Source organism: Thalassophryne amazonica, chromosome 13, assembly GCF_902500255.1.
Source record: "Thalassophryne amazonica chromosome 13, fThaAma1.1, whole genome shotgun sequence".
Classification (NCBI taxonomy): Eukaryota; Metazoa; Chordata; class Actinopteri; order Batrachoidiformes; family Batrachoididae; genus Thalassophryne; species Thalassophryne amazonica.
In genome coordinates, this window is record NC_047115.1 from 67,744,603 (window position 1) to 67,764,637 (window position 20,035).

Consider the following 20,035-nt stretch of genomic DNA (forward strand, 5'->3'; position numbering starts at 1 on the left):
CCATGACCAAGTCATTGATGCTTTTGGTCTTAACCATGATAGGTGCATTGTGCTGTTATGAAGACATCAATGGCATTAATGCATACTGGACCAAAGTGGCCTGATATTAGATTGGTGTTGGTGTTGAGCAGACAGCTGGTCAAATCAGATGCATGTTAAATGTGCAGAAGTGACATTTCATAATCGCACGTCTTCCATCAGGATTATGATCTGGGTGTGCTCCACCGTGGTCTGGATAACCGACCAGATGTGTTCAGGAACGATGTGGCGCCAGTCTTCATGTCTGCTCCACAGTACCGGCCTCGCCCTGCCAACCCCGAGGAGATTGGCAACTTCATCGATGATGTAAGTCAACAAAAACTTCTGAAAGAACGTTGGAACCTTGTTGGATGTTTGTTTGCTTTGTGGGTGTTTTTTTTTTTTTTTTTTTTTTTTTTTTTTTTAGCAGGAGGAATTAACTTGTCCATCAGAGTTTCTTGGCCCTCACCCTGAAGATGAATGGTGTAGAGAGGCTAATATACTTGTTTAACTTGTTGGTCAAAGGAATGTTTCTTTGATGATCTCCCCCACCAATGTGTTTTCCTAGTGTTTCACATTGAGGCTCACACACTTAAGCTCCTCTCACCCAGTCTCTGTTTTTTACCTAACTGCACACTTTACAGACTGCATTAACTACAATATCTTAAACGTGCTGTCAGGTCTGAGTTTGTCAGTTGTTGGCTATATTCAAGTTAAGTTGCTGACACAATATAGGATATTCCTTTTTTTCTTCTTCTTTTTTTAAGGCCAAAATTTGATAGTCTTTCTTGCCTTTTGTAGAACCTGAAGGCAGCAGACAGTGATCCTACAGCGCCCCCCTATGACTCCCTGCTGGTATTTGACTATGAGGGCGGTGGCTCTGATGCAGGAAGCCTGTCCTCCCTGAACTCCTCCAGCAGTGGTGACCAGGACTATGACTGCCTCAACGAATGGGGGCCCCGCTTTAAGAAACTGGCAGACATGTACGGAGGAGGAGAAGATGACATGCTGTAATCGTATGGATCAGTGTTGCGCATACCTGTGTCTGGTGTAGCTGAAATCATCCCAGGGAAATTACTCATCCAGCCCATGCTGTCAGAGGCTTTTGTGTGTTGTAGTGTAGTTTAGCATTCAGTGCTAAACTGTGACAGCCAAAGCTCAGAGGCCAAAGTTTGAGTTTTGGGGGGGTTTTTTTTTTTGTTGTTTTGTAAACTAAAAACGACTGCTTAGCGGTCAGCGTTCCATGTTTTTAGATCCATATTTGCCCTCCAGTCTACAGATTTGAGTTGCAGAGCAGCAGCCTCATTTATTAATTTTGGGCAGAGTCCACATATTTTATCCTGCATTATAGCTTATTGGGTGGCAATGGACTCGCATGCAGATGCTTGCAGTTGCACTGGCAGTATTTGTGTAACTTTGGCATTCTGTGGTATGTTTATCTTATACTGCTTCAGGTTTTCATTATTATGTTGTACTTCAGTTTGAGAAATGAATTACATTAGTAATCGATGTGGAAAACCTAACACAAACCATTTCACCCCAGTGTGAGGGTGTGGTCAGATTGATTAATAAATGGTTTTTAAAGGGTTTGTCTGCTCACTTAAGATTACATTGTAATACTTTTATGCTGTTGCTTTCCTAACATTGCATATTTTTTTATAAAGTTTTTTTGAAAACTGGATTTGTAGTTTCTTATTTCATTATCCCAAGTGAACAATTTTGAGTTTAAGGTCTTTAGTATGTGTAGCCATTTCTCTGTCTCTATGGTTGCTGTAGTACCATTGCTTACTTTTAGTATTATCATCACAACAAAAACTGCAAACATATGTGAGATTTTACTGAAAAAAAAAAACTGTCAAAGTTGACATTGTGGGATGCTAGACTTGCGAATAGAAAACTGAAAATTGTGAGTGGGGAACATGTACCAATACAAATCACAAAGGCACATTTATTTTTGACAGCCCTTCACTGGGTTCAAATGGAATTTAAAAGAAAATTGTATGTTACATCTAATGAATGTCTTACTCCGAACATTAACAATTTTGGATCAGATGGAATTAATTTTTCCCATCAAACTATACTGCCTGCATTCAACACTTTAAGCCCTTTGAAACATAAACCATACAAGACTGCAGTGTCCCACACATCTTTATCAAGAGGCAAATCGGGTTGGCTTGATTTGCAGAAACACTTTTATGGTGACTGACTGTCCAGATTTGACCACTGTGAAGTTTGTTGGTTGGATATTCAAGAGATATTCCTTGCTTTCAGCCAGTGTTGATGGCAGGCAATAATGGGATCCCCTTGCTCTGAACTGCTTTAGGGCTGCTTTCACTTTAGGGCTGTCAATAAATTAATCTGAACTAAATAATAATTACAGGTGACTCTTATTTAAAGACAACTGCAGCAAATTAATAGAATGGAATGCCCTTTATTGTTGTACAAAATGGACAAGATTGGAAAGAGCTCATTTTTCATTGCAAACATAAAGTGAGGGAAAAGTATAGTTACAAGTATAAAGTCCTACAGGACAGTGCAATGAAATCTATGTGCGAATATAAGATGACTGTATTGCACAGTATGAATAAATGCTGCGATAGTGGGTGGTGGTCAAGTGGTTAGTGCACTTGGTTTAGGTGCGGTAGGTTCCCGGTTCAAATCCTACCCCTGCCACATTTCTCCATGTAATATGGAGTTGCGTCAGGAAGGGCATCCGGCGTAAATCCTATGCCAATTCAACATGCAGATCCACCTCGGATTTGCTGTGGCAACCCCGAGTACAAACAAGGGAGCAGCTGAAGGGTCTTACGCTATAGTATTTAAAGCAGAGCAGCAGTGACAGTGATGCATATATTGCACATTGTACCTTACTGGTGCAGTGCCCATAGGATGTTTCTATTCCTATAGAAAATTGGAAGCATATTTTTCATGGATGGATGTATGAGGCTGTGTTTGAAGATGGGATGTACAAAGCGTATAGTGTGTGTATGTTTATGACATGGTTGGTATTGAGAGACAAAGAGGCAAGCAAATAGTTATTTTAAATTATTCATTGGATTCTCCAAATACAAGTACACTCTGCACAGTCTTTGACATACAGTGATGTAAGGCTGTGATCAGGAATCTGGTACATCAGTTCATGCAGCATTTAGACAAGTCTTTGAATCCCATCATATGTGCTGTTTTTGACACCACCTTAAAATATAGGTCCAGGATTAGGACCCACTGGTTACAGATATTACATACGAACTTCTCTGTATAAGTTTGTAACTGCCCAGATATAGACCTATGGACATATGTTTCTATGTACTCTTGAGTCTTGAATAAAGTCACTACGATTATTACAACAGACCTCCTCTGTTGCTCACTGAAGAAATAATGTGTTTGCTTATCTGGGTTCATCTGTGACTTTTGGACATGTATAACGGGCCAAAACATTATGTAACAGGAAAGAGGGAGCATTAAAAGCTTTGTGAATTTACTTCATTTAAATGTATGCACCACTCCCACATGCTTAGGAGAATTTTGCCAGTTGAACACATTTTGAGCATGTGGGAATAATGCACACATTTAAATCACTAAATTTCACAAACGTTTCCCAGTAAGGGTCTGAAACAGAATGAAATTAAAGAATTTTTAAAAAAAGTTGAAAGTTTATCATTGTTTCCTAATTTCAGACATCGGCAAGGAACATTACAAAAAAAAAAAATCCTGTTGTGCATTACACTGTTAAAACTATGTAATGTGCTTGAGGGAATAAACAAGTTAGGGAATAAATAAGTTGTACATGTCTTTGCAAAGATAGAATAGATGACCAGGATTCTGAAAAATTAGCCAAGGACCGTAGTAAAAGCAAAACAAAGCAATCCTCATAGACACTGACATGATTAAAAAAAAGATTTTCTATGACTGTTGCTTTAAATAGAAGGAGCTGCTATCATCTTTCTCCATCATTACACTTCCACACTGTGAGCCCAGGTGGCTCAGTGGGTGTGGCTCAGAGAGCAAGCAGTACACATAAATTTAATAAAAGCAGATTGATGCCTACATTTTTCTTGGAGCAAACTGGAAAAAGCCTAGACATGTACTGACAAAAAAGTTAATAAATATAGCCTTCTGAGCATAAAATTAAAAACTTGAAATTTTGCAATCAAGTAATACTAACAGACATTTTTCATTTGAAAATGTGGAACACAGTACAGCATGTCTGTGACATGCCTATCTCGGCTTTAAGTGCTTACCAGTCGAGTGAGTATAAGAGACATTGTGGAGAGCTGGACATGTCCCAACTTGTCCTCTAACACTCCGAAACGGAGGTGTTCCTTTGTCTCGCTTCATTAGCGAATCGGTCATGATGTGCGAAGCCTCCGCGCGGCTTTCCATGACAAAATCTCTTGTTAAAAGTAAAATCTGCCGGAAAATGGCTGATGTCCAGCTCTTGTGATAACCAGACAAAGAGCACACGACGGTCTCGTATCCACAGAGCCATCCGTTTAGAAATGATTCGGTGGTTTGTGCCTCGTCGTCGCAGCTCGGAGCGCGGCGCGCCGACCGTCATTAAAGCAGTCCTTAAAGCTTTAGTAACAGTCCTTATTCTCTGTGAAGCCCGTAAAATTTTCACCGAAAGCCAGATAAATTTTTCACTTGTATTTTTCACTCCACATCTCTCTTGCCTTTTTGTAAAATCACTGGTGTTCTCTTTTATGGTATCAAATACTTTGTTGTGGAGTTTAACTGTAATTTTCCCAAGAAGTTAACTGTCTCTCGCCACATTTTTAAGTGTTTAGGTGACGCTGGATCTTTGGTCATCATCTGTGGTCTGGTGAGTGTAGGGAGGTGGAGGAGGCGCACTTGCTGTATCTTCAGCATTATCTGCGGCTGGGTAAAGCGCTGCACCTGCATTCTGTGGAGGGGGCCTCTGGCTCCCTCCAGGTGTCTCGTTATCAATTTCATTTTTATTCTAAAAGACGCTCTTAAGATCGTCTTGTCCCTGCTTCAGTTTGTTTTTGACTTTATTCTCAGCCTCACGCCGCCTGTAGGCTTCACTTTTCCACTTTAGTGCATTTTCTAACCCACACTTTTTGCTTTTTTGCAGAGTCCTTAACTTTCTTCTTTATATTATCCACTAATTCTGTTGTTGCTTCTGGCTGTAATTTCCCTGAGAAATTGAACTGTTTTTGCCACATGCTTAAATGTTTAGATGACCCGGGAAATTTAACATCCATATACCTAAAATCATTAGACTGTGGTTGTGTGTCATGTTTACTGTCAGAACAGCAGTTACCCATTTTAGCTGTTCGTGGGGTTATCTCATAGGGAGATCTAAATGAACAGGCTGTTGTTCTTTTTTCACTGTTTGGTCACCGATCAGTCTGAAAAGTGTCACCACTTCGACCTCTGAGAGGTGGGTGACCTTGCTTAGGGATTCTTTCCAGACTCGTAGCTTCACAAACAGGTGTGGTGCGTATAGAACGCTTACAACTTACTTCACAGGCAGGGCTTCATTTCTGCAAGTGGGTTAAAACTGGTGACAGGCCCCCGCGATTCAGTTGCGTACGTCCTCAGTCACACACATTCACACCGCTGCGCTTCAGCTGTTATCACGTTTTAGCTCCGCTGTTATCACGCTTTCTGCTCCAACCGGTTTTTATATCAGAATTTATATAATATATTTATATATAATACATCGGAATTTTACGGCTCGCCCACCGAAGGTTTCACCGACCTAACACTGTACAGTTTTTTACGCGCTGTTCAACCTGAAAGTGGTCTTTCAGTTGTCTCTTGCTTCTTTTAATTGCCAATTGTAACCGCTGCCGGCTCAATTTGGAGCCAACAGCCACATCAGGTGTCTGACACAGCAGGAAATGCAGCGCGCACACGCGGCTCCGTAACAGATGGTCTTTAACCGCTGCGCCACCTGACTTTTCTTTCTCTCCCAGAGAGTAAAATTTAACGCTTTACAGCCAGGCCTTAGCCTCACACCTTACAGTGTTTAAGCCAAGAGACAAACCAAAAAAGACATTAGGGGGTTTTCCTTGCGGTGGTCCCGGCCACACGCACACACGTGCACGTAAAGAAAAGCAGTTTCACCCGTGATCACACTCTGCCACCACTGCTGAAGTCCATATGCCTTCACCCTGTTAGGCACCGACCCGTTAGGGAGGAGACCCGTCCCCCCGGAAAAGCGTCTGCGGAACTAGTCCCGGCTGTGGCCACGGTCTCCACGGGCGTCCTCCGTTACAGGCCGACCACCGTTCTGGTCTGTTGGCACCCGGCTGTCGAAGGACCAAGATGTCAGAGTTGAAATCTGTAAAAAGCAACTCAGTTAACTAAACACAAAGAATGATCACGCCAGAAACTGAATTTCATTTCCTGATCAGGGAGAGCCAGCGTGACCCCTCGTCACTGTCCGTCAGTCAGCTCTGAAGGGCCCGCCCACTCTGCTCCTGAATTTATTGCACACAGACATATTACAAAACAATACACAAGGCACAGCTGTGTTTCTTCAGTCAATTCATACTTGTATCACTTCGCACCTGGAAGGCACCCTGCAGTCTTGCTCAGACAGAAAGTAATTGTTCTTCAAATTGAGACATTACAGCACCAGCCTCGAACTAGTGTATAAGCTGTGTTATTCTCTGCTCAAGGCCGAAATATTAATCTGTGCTCGACAAAAACACAGCTCTAGCAAAACAGTCTGCGCATTCATTCACCAACAAATGTTACTTTTCTTATGGGAGCAGTTGTAATCTGTGTTCAGCAAAAACATAGCTTTAGCAAAACAGTCTGCGCATTCATTAAGCAGAAGAACAAATGTTACTTCAACAGTTCAGTTTATATTACTGTTTTAACAATGAGTGATTATTTAGAAGAATAATGGTGCATGAACTCTTACACATGCATATACGAGGTCTATTAGAAAAGTATCCAACCTTATTACTTTTTTCAAAAACCATATGGATTTGAATCACGTGTGATTGCGTCAGACAAGCTTGAACCCTCGTGCGCATGCGTGAGTTTTTCCATGCCTGTCGGTTATGTCATTTGCCTGTGAGCAGGCTTTGAGTGAGGAGTGGTCCAGCCCTCTCGGCAGCTTTTCATTGTCAGGAAATGGCGGAATGATTTGGGCTTTTTTTCCATCAGAATTTTTTCAGAAACTGTTAGAGACTGGCAGCTGGAAACTATTCGAAAAATTTATCTGGCTTTCGGTGAAAATTTTACGGGCTTCACAGAGAATAAGGACTATTACTACAGCTTTAAGGACGGCTTTCAGGACGCTCGGCGCGCTGCGCTCCATGCCACCATTGAGAGCCACAAACCACCGGATCATTTCTAAATGGATGGCTCTGTGGAGACGGGACCGTCGTGTGCACTTTCTCTGGTTATCACAAGAGCTGGACATCAACCATTTTCCGGCAGATTTCACTTTTAACAAGAGATTTTGTCATGGAAAGCCGAGCGGAGGCTTCGCGTGTCACGACCGATTTGCTGATGGAGCGAGACAAAGGAACACCTCCGTTTTGGTCTCACAGGACGGCTTTGAGATGGAGTTCAGACAGCTGACGGTGGTTTTTCCATCAAGTGATTATCCAAGAAATTGTGGATGTGCCTGGACATGCCAGAACATGTCCCGTGAGGCTTCATCACGGCGTTGCTTTGCGCCATGCGGCACCGCCGCAACGCGCGGAATTCCTCCGCACGTCTGTCTCAATGTGCCAAAAAAGTGCTGATGTCCGATGCCGTCGTATACGACGGTTGAGACCAAGCTTTACTAAATTATAAATAACTTTTTAATAAATATGAGATAGAAACTTACCTTTTTTTGCTGAAAAGTTAACTCCGCGGACTTTCGAGCCACTGTCCACCATCTTTGTACTCCTCATAGAAGCTGTGCGAGCAATGTGAGTGTCCGATCAGAATTGGTTCACCGTGATATGGTTTTCCAAAATCCAATCGTAGGGCAGATTCACCTCACGTGACACACCAAAGATTGTTTTTAGGAGTGATGTGTTACTAGTTGGCCCATTTCAATAGCCCCGTCACTGCTCAAATGTTCCCTGCGCCATTACGCACAGGGAAAGAGAAAGTGAGCAGACGGAGAGCCTCTCATACAATCTCATGTGCTCAAACAGAGTGTGTATCAGGATTGCTTGACTAGTTTTCCTGTGAATGTTACTGGATAAGCCTGTGGCAAGCTCTCTCGCTCCAGCGTAAAGCACTGTTTACCATATCAATGGAGCAAGGGGGGGGGGGGGCACTCCTCAAACTGAATGACCCTCGAAGTGTGATTGTTGATTTCAGAGCAGGAGAGAACAAACACACAGTCAACTTCATAGTAGAAGTTTGTGATGTGACTTTTGTGTAATAGCAGACAGAAATTGCTTTGAGATGAAGACAAACAAAACACATAGACCATTTTGTATACATTGTTCAAAATGTGCATTTTTGAACCTTTTTGTTGTACAGTCTTTCACACAAGAGCCCAAATTACCTACCAGGGACAGCTGTTAACTGCAATAACAAAACATTTATGCCAGGCAAGTGAACTGTCCAAAAAATGCCCTCGGAGCCCAGAGGGTTAACCAGTGAATCTGGAAAATGATGACAGATGCATGAAACGATGTGGAATAAGTCTCTTTGCCAAAGGGTATTCCATGTGACGTCAGTGACCCTATGGCCTTGGCGGACGTTTGCACTCTCCGTGTGCTTCTAGTTTTATTTAAAGAATTATTGCACACTTTCTGTAAATCCTATGAACTTCATTTGACTTCTCAAATATCACTGTGTTTGTCTGCTATAACTGAAATTGCTGATCCAAACAACCAATGATTTATAAAGGAAAATCATGGAAATCATCAGAGGTGCCCAAACTTTTACACACCACTGTAACTTTGCTGTCATTATTAGTCCAAGGTTCAAACGAGGGGTTCAGTTCAAATCTGAGGCAAACATTTTTCTTCTTCCACTAAGATGGATTTGAACTCTTTGTGGTACTCAACTGGGAGGAACCTAGCAGTCAATGTGACTCACTGATTTCAAAATGCAGCTCTTTTCAACCAGATGTGTGGTGCCTTGACATGTCAATCATCTGTGTCTAATCAGATTTCAGGGGAGTTCAGTGCAACCCTGGCCTCCGCTCTAGCTCCGCCCATGACAGGAAGTGTTGACATTTTCTGTTTCACTGGGGACTCAAAATTTGGCACTTCCTGTTTCAGTGTGAACTTGCCCCTGAGTTCCCACGAGATTCCATGGGATCTCATCTGACAATCCAGGAAGTATTTGACATGTGGCATTTCCCGTTTCACTGTGGACACAAAATTTGGCACTTCCTGTTTGGGACTCCCTGTATGATAGAGTAAGCTTTGCGCCACTGAGCAGCGCTTCACTCATATTAAAGAGTGTAAAAACTGAAGGAAATCAAATGTAAGGCCTGAAAGAAGTTTCTGTAGGAACTATTCTTGCCATAAGGTCAAATGAAAGGGGGAAGTGTTGGTTTTTTAAATACTTGAAATACACTAGACTCATCGAGAGGATTTTATGCTGCAAAAGCGGACTGATGCAGCAGGTGGCAGCAATGCAACAGTAAGAATGCCGGCTACCATTATACACCACAAAAGAAGAAGGGTTTGTTTGTTTTGTTGTACTCCACATGGTCACGTTTTGAGAAAAAGCGCGTTTTGTGTCAAAATAAAGCCATAAAATACATATATATATATTTTTAAGTTAGCGGTTTTATATGACAAAATAAATGGAACATAGAAACAAATTTTTGACAAAAATCTGTATACTAATGCTGGTTTTGCAGCCCTGAATTTCACTTCAGTACACTTACAGTATAAATAACTGCACCACATTTAAAATTTAGAATTATTGGACACGCACCTCAGCACTCGATGTTCAGTCGCTGACCGGTGTCAGGAGCTCAGCACTCCCCCTGACCAGTACAAGTGCTGTGGGCTTTGGGGCTCGCTGTGCCTCTTCCGCGCTCTTCTGGACTGGGGCAGATTAGTCCGTTTAATATTAATTTGATGACATGTTTCTTTGTCTTGCAGTGTTCTTCCAAGGTTTTGTTGATGAAATATGAACATAACGTGCAAAGAGCTTTACCGGGGAGTTCGACCTTGCAGACAAAGTCACAGAGTCTTGCTTTAGTCCTGTAAACGTCCACCTCCCGCTCGAATCATGTCCACTGAAACCTATTTTACACAACTATTTATGTCTTTAAAGCGGTCTTCATCCTGTCTCAATGTAATTTTGGCCATTTTAAAGATGCAACTCGACAGCCCAAACTTGTAGAAAATCCACCTCCGGGTACTTTCAGTGACTTTAGATATTACAGAGATTCTGATTGGCTGAAAGTTCGCTGTTGTAGAAAATTAACCAATGACATCTCACGTTTTAGCTTTGAGTTTCAGCAATGCAGTTCCATGCTTATGAGGAAAGGTTTAACAAGCATGGCTGGCCCCCCTGCACCTCCCTCCCCCAATTTTTCTCAACAAATTTACACTGATCTCAGAAATGGCCGAAAAATCGAGAAAAAGTCAGAAATCTGTGAATCTGCAGAGAATTTTCATCCCTGTTCAACTTCTGGCTTCACCTCAAGGCTCTCCTAATTACAGCCCTCTTAACTCTCTGCCACTTTAAGCATTTTTTTAAATGTAGATGTAAATTCATATTCAAACTTTTCAGCTAGTTGACAGTAGGGTTGAACAATATGGCCAAATTAGCTGAACCTTCAGGTTTTCTTTTTAAGAAAATCCTCCTCTACACCATTCCATCAGGAAGCTGTACAACACCAATTCTAATGAAGTTGGGACATTGTGTAAAATGTAAATAAAAACAGATACAATGATTTGCAAATCCTCTTCAACCTTCAGCCAACTGAATACACCACAAAGACAAGATATTTAATGTTCAAACTGATAAACTTTATTGTTTATGTGCAAGTATGTGCTCATTATGAAATGGATGCCTGCAACACATTTCAAAAAAGCTGGGACAGTGGTATGTTTACCACTGTGTTACATCACCTTTCCTTCAAACCATACTCAATAAGCGTTTGGGAACTGAGGACACTAATTGTTGAAGCTTTGTAGGTGGATTTCTTTCCCATTCTTGCTTGATGTACGACTTCAGTTGTTCAACAGTCCGGGGTCTCCATTGTCGTATTTTGTGCTTCATAATGCACCATGCATTTTCAATGGGTGACAGGTCTGGACTGCAGGCAGGTCATTCTAGTACCTCCATTCTTTTACTACAAAGCCACGTTGTTGTAACACATGCAGAATGTGGCTTGGCATTATCTTTCACACAAGTTTTGGATGGCAGCATGTGTTGTTCCAAAACCTGGATGTACCTTTCAGCATTGATGGTGCCATCACAGATGTGTAAGTTGCCCTTGCCATGGGCACTGACACACCCCCATACCATCACTGATGCTGGCTTTTTGAACTTTGCGCTGGTAACAATTTGGATGGTCTTTTTCTTCTTTGTCCGGAGGAAACAACATCCATGATTTCCAAAAACACTTTGAAATGTGGACTCATCAGACCACAGCACACTTTTACACTTTGCGACTGTTGATGGGGTTGATGAGATCGTCCAGAAAAGGTGAAGGCTCTGGGTGTGGAGGGACTGTCTTGGATGAGATGTCACTTCAACATTGCGTTGAGATCTGGGCCAGTGCCTAAGGAGTGGCAAACTGGGGTGGTGGTCCCCATATTTAAAAAGCGGGACCAGAGAGTGTGTGCCAACTACAGGGGCATCACACTACTCAGCCTCCCTGGTAAAGTCTACTCCAGGGTGCTTGAAAGGAGGGTTTGGCCGATAGTCAAACCTCTGATTGAAGAGGAACAATGCGGGTTCCGTCCTGGTCGTGGAACAACCAATCAGCTCTTTACCTTCACAAGGATCCTGGAAGGTGCCTGGGAGTATGCCCACCCAGTCTACATGTGGTTTGTGGACTTGGAGAAGGCGTATGATTGGGTACCCCGAGAGATACTGTGGGAGGTGCTGCGGGAGTATGAAGTGAGAGGGTCCCTTCTCAGGGACATCCAATCTCTGTACTTGCAAAGTGAGAGCTCTGTTCGGGTGCTCGGCAGCATGTCGGACTCATTTCCGGTGGGGGTTGGCCTCCGCTAGGGCTGCGCCTTGTCACCAATCCTGTTTGTGATATTCATGGATAGGATATTGAGGCGTAGTCCGGGGGAGGAGGGCTTCCGGTTTGGTGGGCTCAGTGTCTCATCACTGCTTTTTGCAGATGATCTGGTCCTGTTGCCTTCATCGGCCGGTGACCTCCAACACTCACTGGGTTGGTTTGCAGCCAAGTGTGAAGCGGCTGGGATGAGGATCAGCACCTCTAAATCTGAGGCCATGGTTCTCAGCAGGAAACCGATGGATTTCCTACTCCGGGTAGGGAATACGGCCTTGCCCCAAGTGAAGGAGTTCAAGTACCTCGGGGTCTTGTTCACGAGTGAGGGGACGATGGAACGTGAGATTGGCCGGAGAATCGGCGCAGCAGGGGTGGTGTTGCATTCACTCTACTGTACTGTTGTGACGATAAGGGAGCTAATCCAAAAGGCGAAGCTCTTGATCTACTGGTCAGTCTTCATTCCTACTCTCATCTATGGTCATCAGGGTGGGGTCATGACCAAAAGAACTAGATCGCGGGTACAAGCAGCCGAAATGGGCTTCCTCAGGAGGGTGGCTGGTGTCTCCCTTAGAGATAGGGTGAGAAGTTCGGTCATCCGTGGGGAGCTCGGAGTAGAGTCGCTGCTCCTTCACGCTGAAAGAAGCCAGCTGAGGTGGTTCGGGCATCTGGTAAGGATGTCTCCTGGGCGCCTCCCTCGGGAGGAGTTCCAGGCACGTCCATCTGGGAGGAGACCCTGGGGAAGACCCAGGACTAGGTGGAGAGATTATATCTCCACACTGGCCTGGGAATGCCTCAGGATCCCACAGTCAGAGGTGGTCAATGTGGCATGGGAAAGGGAAGTCTGGGGTCCCCTGCTGGAGCTGTTGCCCCGTGACCCGAACCCGGAAAAGCGGTTGAAGATGAGTGAGTGAGCGTCTATTTCAAATGAGCTCAGCCCCAGAAAATGTGGCAGCGTTTCTGGATGTTGTTGATGTATGGCTTTTGCTTTGCATGGTAGAGTTTTAACTTGCACTTATAGATGTAGTGATGAACTGTGTTAACTGACAATGGTTTTCTGAAGTGTTGCTGAGCCCACATGGTAAGATCCTTTATACAATGATGTCGGTTTTTAATGCAGTGCCGCCTGAGGGATTGAAGGTCACGGGCATTCAATGTTGGTTTTCGGTCTTAATGTTCTCTAGATTATCTGAATCTTCTGATTATGTTATGGACTGTACATGAAGGAATCCCTAAATTCCTTGCAGTTGAATGTTGAAAAACATTGTTCTTAAACTGTTGGACTATTTTTTCGCACAGTTGTTCACAAAGTGGTGATTCTCCCCCCATCTTTGCTTGTGAACAGCTGAGCCTTTTGGGGATGCTCCTTTTATACCCAATCATGTGTCCTCAGTTCCCAAACGCTTACTGAGTGTTGTTAGAAGGAAAGGTTACCACAATGGTGAACACAGTAGTAACACAGTGGTAAACATACCACCGTCTCAGATTTTTTTCAAAGCTTTTTTCGTGTTGCAGGCATCCATTTAAAAATGAGCAAATATTTGCACAAAACAATAAAGTTTATCAGTTTGAACATTAAATATCTTGTCTTTGTGGTGTATTCAGTTGGTTGAAGGTTGATAAGGATTTGCATTGTATTCTGTTTTCATTTACATTTTACACAACACCCCAGCTTAACTGGAATTGGGGTTGTATTTTAGATTTTTAATTAAATTTATACCAAGTTGTAAAGATTTGCTATCAGTCTGAGTTTAAGGAAGATAATTTTAGAAGATTTTTTTATTTAAAATGGCATCATCAAATTAAAATTAAAATTAAAAGTGTTCCAATACTTTTGAGGGCAACTGAGAAACACTCAGGCAGCATCTTACATCTCAAATAAGCAAACAGAGCATGAATCAGCTGCTTCCTGCTCATTTTATTAATCTAAAATCACCAGAGAAACACATACATATAAGGCAACCCAAATTAAAGGAGAAATCCAGTAAGTGTTCAACATTTGACATTTCCTGTTTCACTGTAGGCTCAAAATTTGGCACTTCCTGTTTCAGTGTGAACTTGCCACTGAATTCCCACGAGACTGCACGAGATCTTGTCTACTGTCAATCCAGGGAGTGTCGATCCAGGAAGTGTTCAACATTTGACATTTCCTATTTCACCGTGGACTCAAAATTTGGCATTTCCTGTGGGACTCAGAGTACCATGAGCACAGCGCAAAGTTTGTATAATCATAACAGTTTACCAAATGACCAAACAAACAAACAATCAAACAAAACCATACAGGATATAATTAATTGATTTAAGCAACAATTTAAATACAACATGAATAATGTTTTTGAATTGGCCCAATTTGGGAGTTTTCTTGAATCTTAAATCTTTTCATAAAATTACCAAGAAATAAAATCAACAACATAGCAAATATATATAAAAAATAAGCAGTGCTATGTGTTTTTGGTAAAGCCACACACCATACTCTTACGTTTTCTTCAAAACCTCTAAGTAATTGACATCAATACAACATGTCCACATACATTTTGAATTTCAAATGTGTATGTGTACACATACACACAAATTGTAACAGTGTAATTTGTAAATAAACATTTCCTTGATTATAGTAATTCATAGTGCAGGTTTATAAAATGATTGTCATGGCAATCAGGGTAACATTACACAAAATAATATTGAGAAATAGGTTTTTTCAATATATGCTGACTTCAACAAAAGCAGCAATTTAGGACAAACCATTTTAACTAAGAGGACATGTTTTATTTTTTATTTATTGTTTTTTGCTTTATAAAAGTAAACAATTTGAGTGTATTCTCATCACACCACAGTCTGTCAAAAACTGTCAGCATTTGACAGACAATATAAATTTGCTTTGCGATTAATTATTAACCATTTTTGGAAAAATTATGCATCATCTGATATACATGCATTCAACAATATACAATCAAAGAAAAGAGATTGACTCTACCTCTGCACATCACGTACCCCTCACAGTCCAGACCAACTGATTTAAAATATGATGTCTAATATAATTAAGTCAAAGCCTTGGACCGAACATCGAGGTATGCCTAATAAAGACCTAAATAATAATAAACGCCTAAAATTACCTTGAGTTGAGTATCCTGGAGCTCTTTGTTGTGGTGCACAGTAGGCCTAGGTAAAATATCCTGTACTTCTCCTTTTGGCTATGCCTGTTAGGGGTTGTTTTTTGCTTTATAAAAGTAAAGCAAATTTGAGTGTATTCTCATCACACCACAGTCTGTCAAAAACTGTCAGCACTTGACAGACAATATAAATTTGCTTTGCGATTAATTATTAACCATTTTTGGAAAAATTATGCATCATCTGATATACATGCATTCAACAATATACAATCAAAGAAAAGAGATTGACTCTACCTCTGCACATCACGTACCCCTCACAGTCCAGACCAACTGATTTAAAATATGATGTCTAATATAATTAAGTCAAAGCCTTGGACCGAACATCGAGGTATGCCTAATAAAGACCTAAATAATAATAAACGCCTAAAATTACCTTGAGTTGAGTATCCTGGAGCTCTTTGTTGTGGTGCACAGTAGGCCTAGGTAAAATATCCTGTACTTCTCCTTTTGGCTATGCCTGTTAGGGGTTGTTTTTTGCTTTATAAAAGTAAAGCAAATTTGAGTGTATTCTCATCACACCACAGTCTGTCAAAAACTGTCAGCACTTGACAGACAATATAAATTTGCTTTGTGATTAATTATTAACCATTTTTGGAAAAATTCTGCATCATCTGCTATACATGCATTCAACAATATACAATCAAAGAAAAGAGATTGACTCTACCTCTGCACATCACGTACCCCTCACAGTCCAGACCAATGGATTTAAAATATGTCTAATATAATTAAGTCAAAGCCTTGGACCGAACATTGACGTATGCCTAATAAAGACCTAAATAATAATAAAGGCCTAAAATTACCTTGAGCTGAGTATCCTGGAGCTCTTTGTTGTGGTGCACAGTAGGCCTAGGTAAAATATCCTGTACTTCTCCTTTTGGCTATGCCTGTTAGGGGTTGCCACAGCAGATCAATCATTTCCATCTCACCCTATAACTTCCTCTGTCACACCAACCACCTGCACGTCCTCCCTCACCACATCCATAAATCTCTTTTTTGGCCTCCCTCTTCTCTGCCTGCCTGCTGGCTCCATCCTCAGCATTTGTCTCCCTATACACCCTGGGTCCCTCCTCTGCACATGTCCAAACTATCTCAATCCCACCTCTGACTTTGTCTCCAAACTACCCCACCTGAGCTGTCCCTCTGTCTGATATGCTCGCTCCTAATCCTGTCTTGTCACTCCCAAAGACAATTGCAACATCTTCAGCTCTGCCACCTGTCTTTTTGTTAGCGCCACCGCTTCAAGACTGTCCAAAATAGCTGGTCTCACAACTGTCTTGTAAGCTTTCCCCTTCACTCTTGCAGATATTTTTCTATCATAAATCACTCCTGCCACTTTTCTCAACCCACTTCACCCTGCCTGCGCTCTCTTCTTCACCTCTCTACTCCACTCTCCATTACTTTGGACAGTTGACCCAAAGTATTTAAACTCATCTACTTTTACCACTTCATCTTCTTGTAACCGCATTATTCAGATTCAGATTCTTTATTGTCATTGTCACAAATACAGTGAAAGGTAAGGTGCATGCCTTTCAGTGCAAATATAATCCTGAGTAAACTACAGACTTAAAAGGTCTGGGGAAAAAAGAAAATAAACAACAATGAAAAAGTTGTGTTCAAAGCGCAAATTAAAAAAAGAAAACAATTATAAGTACATAGTAGTAAAAAACAGGTTATATATAAAAAAGAGAAAAGCATGCACAAAGCTCTGGATATTTCAGTGGCAGTGGATATTGCACTTTACCGGAGCATTGCTAAGCCGGTATCATAGATTTACATCGATGCTGTCTGGCTATACCCGCCCGCTGTGCGTAAACAAATGACGTCATAGCGCGCGCAGCCCAAGAACTGTCTGCAGAGGGGGGAAAAAAAACAAACTGTCCAAAATGACAGCTATAATAGCTGTCATTTTGGGCGACTGGGCATGGACGTCAGGCCTCTGAAAATGCATACCACCCTCCAAAAGCATGTTATTGTGTTATTAGCAAAAATAGTGCAATGCCCGAAGGAGGTTTGTATTCTTATAGAAAACTGGGAGCTGAAGTAGATTTCTTATGGATGGTCATATAAGAATAAGAAAGAACTTTATTAATCCCGACAGAAATTATTTTACCAGAGTGCCGAAACAGTAAACAGTAAATGAGAATATTTAGTGTATTTGAAACAACAAATTCCCACCTCCTGAACACAGTTTATTTAAACTTGAACTCACAGCAAATAATAGTGGGAAATTTGTTGCTGTTAGCAAAAACAGATTGTAGCACTCCTCAGTGTTATCAAGTTAAACTCAGTCGCAAGGAACACTGACAGCACACATTTCACAGTAAAAGCATTTGCTGGGATGCTTGCATTAAAGGTTTTATTGCGAAATTGTGCAAGCAATATGAACTATCTGATGTTGTTTAACTTTGCTACCAGTAACATAAGCGAGCCGCACCATCTTGGAAGTAGGAATGTTACAATGTTAATCAAAATAAAGGTTTTAAATAAAGGTTTTGAAAATTAATTCCCCAAATTTTCATAATAAATGATGCGTAAGCCATATCCAAAAGCTGAGGCCAATTTGACAAATAGTCAGAGAGATATGTGAGAGAGACACACACACACACACACACACACACACACACACACACACACACACACACACACACACACACACACACACACACACACACACACACACACACTTCTTACTTCATAGATAGATATTACACTCATTTTAAGTGTAACATGAATATTTGGTTCCAGTGGTATTCATAGCTCTAACAGCAGCTGGGTAAAAACTGTTTTTCAGTCTACTTGTACTTGCTTTAATGGCCCTGCACCATCTGCCTGATGGCAGTAGCTCAAACAGAGAGTGGCTAGGGTGGGATGAGTCCTTTAGGATGGTGTTGGCTCTCCTGAGAGTGTAAGAGCCATAAAGGTCCTTCGGCGAGGGTAGAGGGCACCCAATCATCTTCTCTGCCATTTTGGCTATTCCACTAGACTTGGGTGGCACGGTGGCTTAGTGGTTTGCACTGGTGTCTCACAGCAAGAAGGTCAGGAGATTGCTTCCTGCCCTTTATGTGTGGAGTTTGCATGTTCTCCCCATGTCTGCGTGGGTTTCCTCTGGGCATTCCAGTTTCCTCACACAATAAAAAACATGCTTATTTAGGGTCTGGTCCTTTCACTGTCCTTTACCAAGGCAGTGTCTCTATATCTGGAGCTGACCCCCGGGCGCCGGACTGTTGCTGCTCACTGCTCCTAGTGGTTGGATTGTATTTAAATGTAATTTGGATGGGTTAAATGCAGAGGACAAATTTCATTGTATGTATGTATATGTGCAATGTCAATAAAGGCTCTATTCTGTTCTATTCTATTTTGTGCTGCCTCTTATTCACACACGTGTACTCACTCTTGCTCCTATTGACTTTCATTCCCCTTCTCTCCAGAGCATTTCTCCACCTTTCCACGCTAGACTCAACAACCTGTTTACTCTCACTACAAATCACAATGTCATCTGCAAACATAGTCCATGGAGACTCCTGTCTGATATCATCAGTTAACCTGTCCATCACCATTACAAACAAGAAAGGACTCAGAGCTGATCCCACCTTCATCCTGAATGAGTCTGTCATTCCTACTGCGCATCTCACCGCAGTCACACTGTCTTTGTATGTCCTGCACTACTCTCACATACTTCTCTGCCACTCCACTGACATGACCAGGATATGACTTGTTTTCACCCATGACAACAGAATGACTGTTCAGACGAAGGCTTAAATTGTTGTTTTTGGTTTAGATTTTTTTTTTGTTGTTTTTTTTTTTGCCTTTACACTAATTACAAATATCAAATACCTCGAGTTTGAGTGACTGACGAGTCCTCTTGGCACCCGGGTCTCAGCGGCTCCTGAAAAATTATGTGAACAAATTATTTAAATTTTGAAGACTTCTCAGGATGTGCATTTCAAAAAAATATTTATTGAAATGGGCGGGAACACCGGCAGTCGCAACTTAGTTGCAACAAAAGTGAAATACGTTTGACTCATAGAAATAAATTGCTGCTCAGGTTGTGAATAGTTCAACAAAATATGTATTGGAATGGGCAAGAACACCGGTGATCACAACTTGATTGCACAAAAAGTTAAATAAATTTGATTCAAAGAAATAAATTAGCAGGAAACATGGCCTAGAATGTAAATAAAAACAGAATACAATGATTTGCAAATCCTCTTCAACTTATATTCAATTGAATACACCACAAGACAAGACAAGATATTTAAGTTCAAACTGATAAACTTTATTGTTTTAATGCAAATATTTGCTCATTTTGAAATGGATGCCTGCAACACGTTTCAAAAAAGCTGGGGCAGTGGTATGTTTACCACTGTGTTACATCACCTTTCCTTCTAACAACACTCAATAAGTGTTTGGGAACTGAGGACACTAACTGTTGAAGCTTTGTAGGTGGAATTCTTTCTCATTCTTGCTTGATGTACGACTTCAGTTGTTCAACAGTCCGGGGTCTCCATTGTCGTATTTTGCGCTTCAAAATGCACCACACATTTTCAGTGGGCGACAGGTCTGCACTGCAGACCTGGTTTTCTGAAGTGTTCCTGAGCCCACACGGTAAGATACTCCTTTACACAATGATGTCGGTTTTTAATGCAGTGCCTCCTGATCAAAGGTCATGGGCATTCAATGTTGGTTTGCGGACTTG

At 41.6% G+C, this 20,035-nt stretch overlaps 1 protein-coding gene across 1 annotated transcript in view; it reads left to right on the plus strand.

Annotated features, from left to right (window-relative positions):
• Positions 1-1,940, plus strand: part of cdh1 (cadherin 1, type 1, E-cadherin (epithelial)) — a 63,647-nt gene extending 61,707 nt beyond the window's left edge. Inside the window, exons 17-18 of the mRNA XM_034184637.1 lie at positions 202-345; positions 820-1,940. Of these exons, the coding sequence (XP_034040528.1) occupies positions 202-345; positions 820-1,032 (357 nt within the window). The 3' untranslated portion in view covers positions 1,033-1,940. The remainder of the gene's footprint in view (positions 1-201; positions 346-819) is intronic.
• Positions 1,941-20,035: the final 18,095 nt, after the last annotated feature.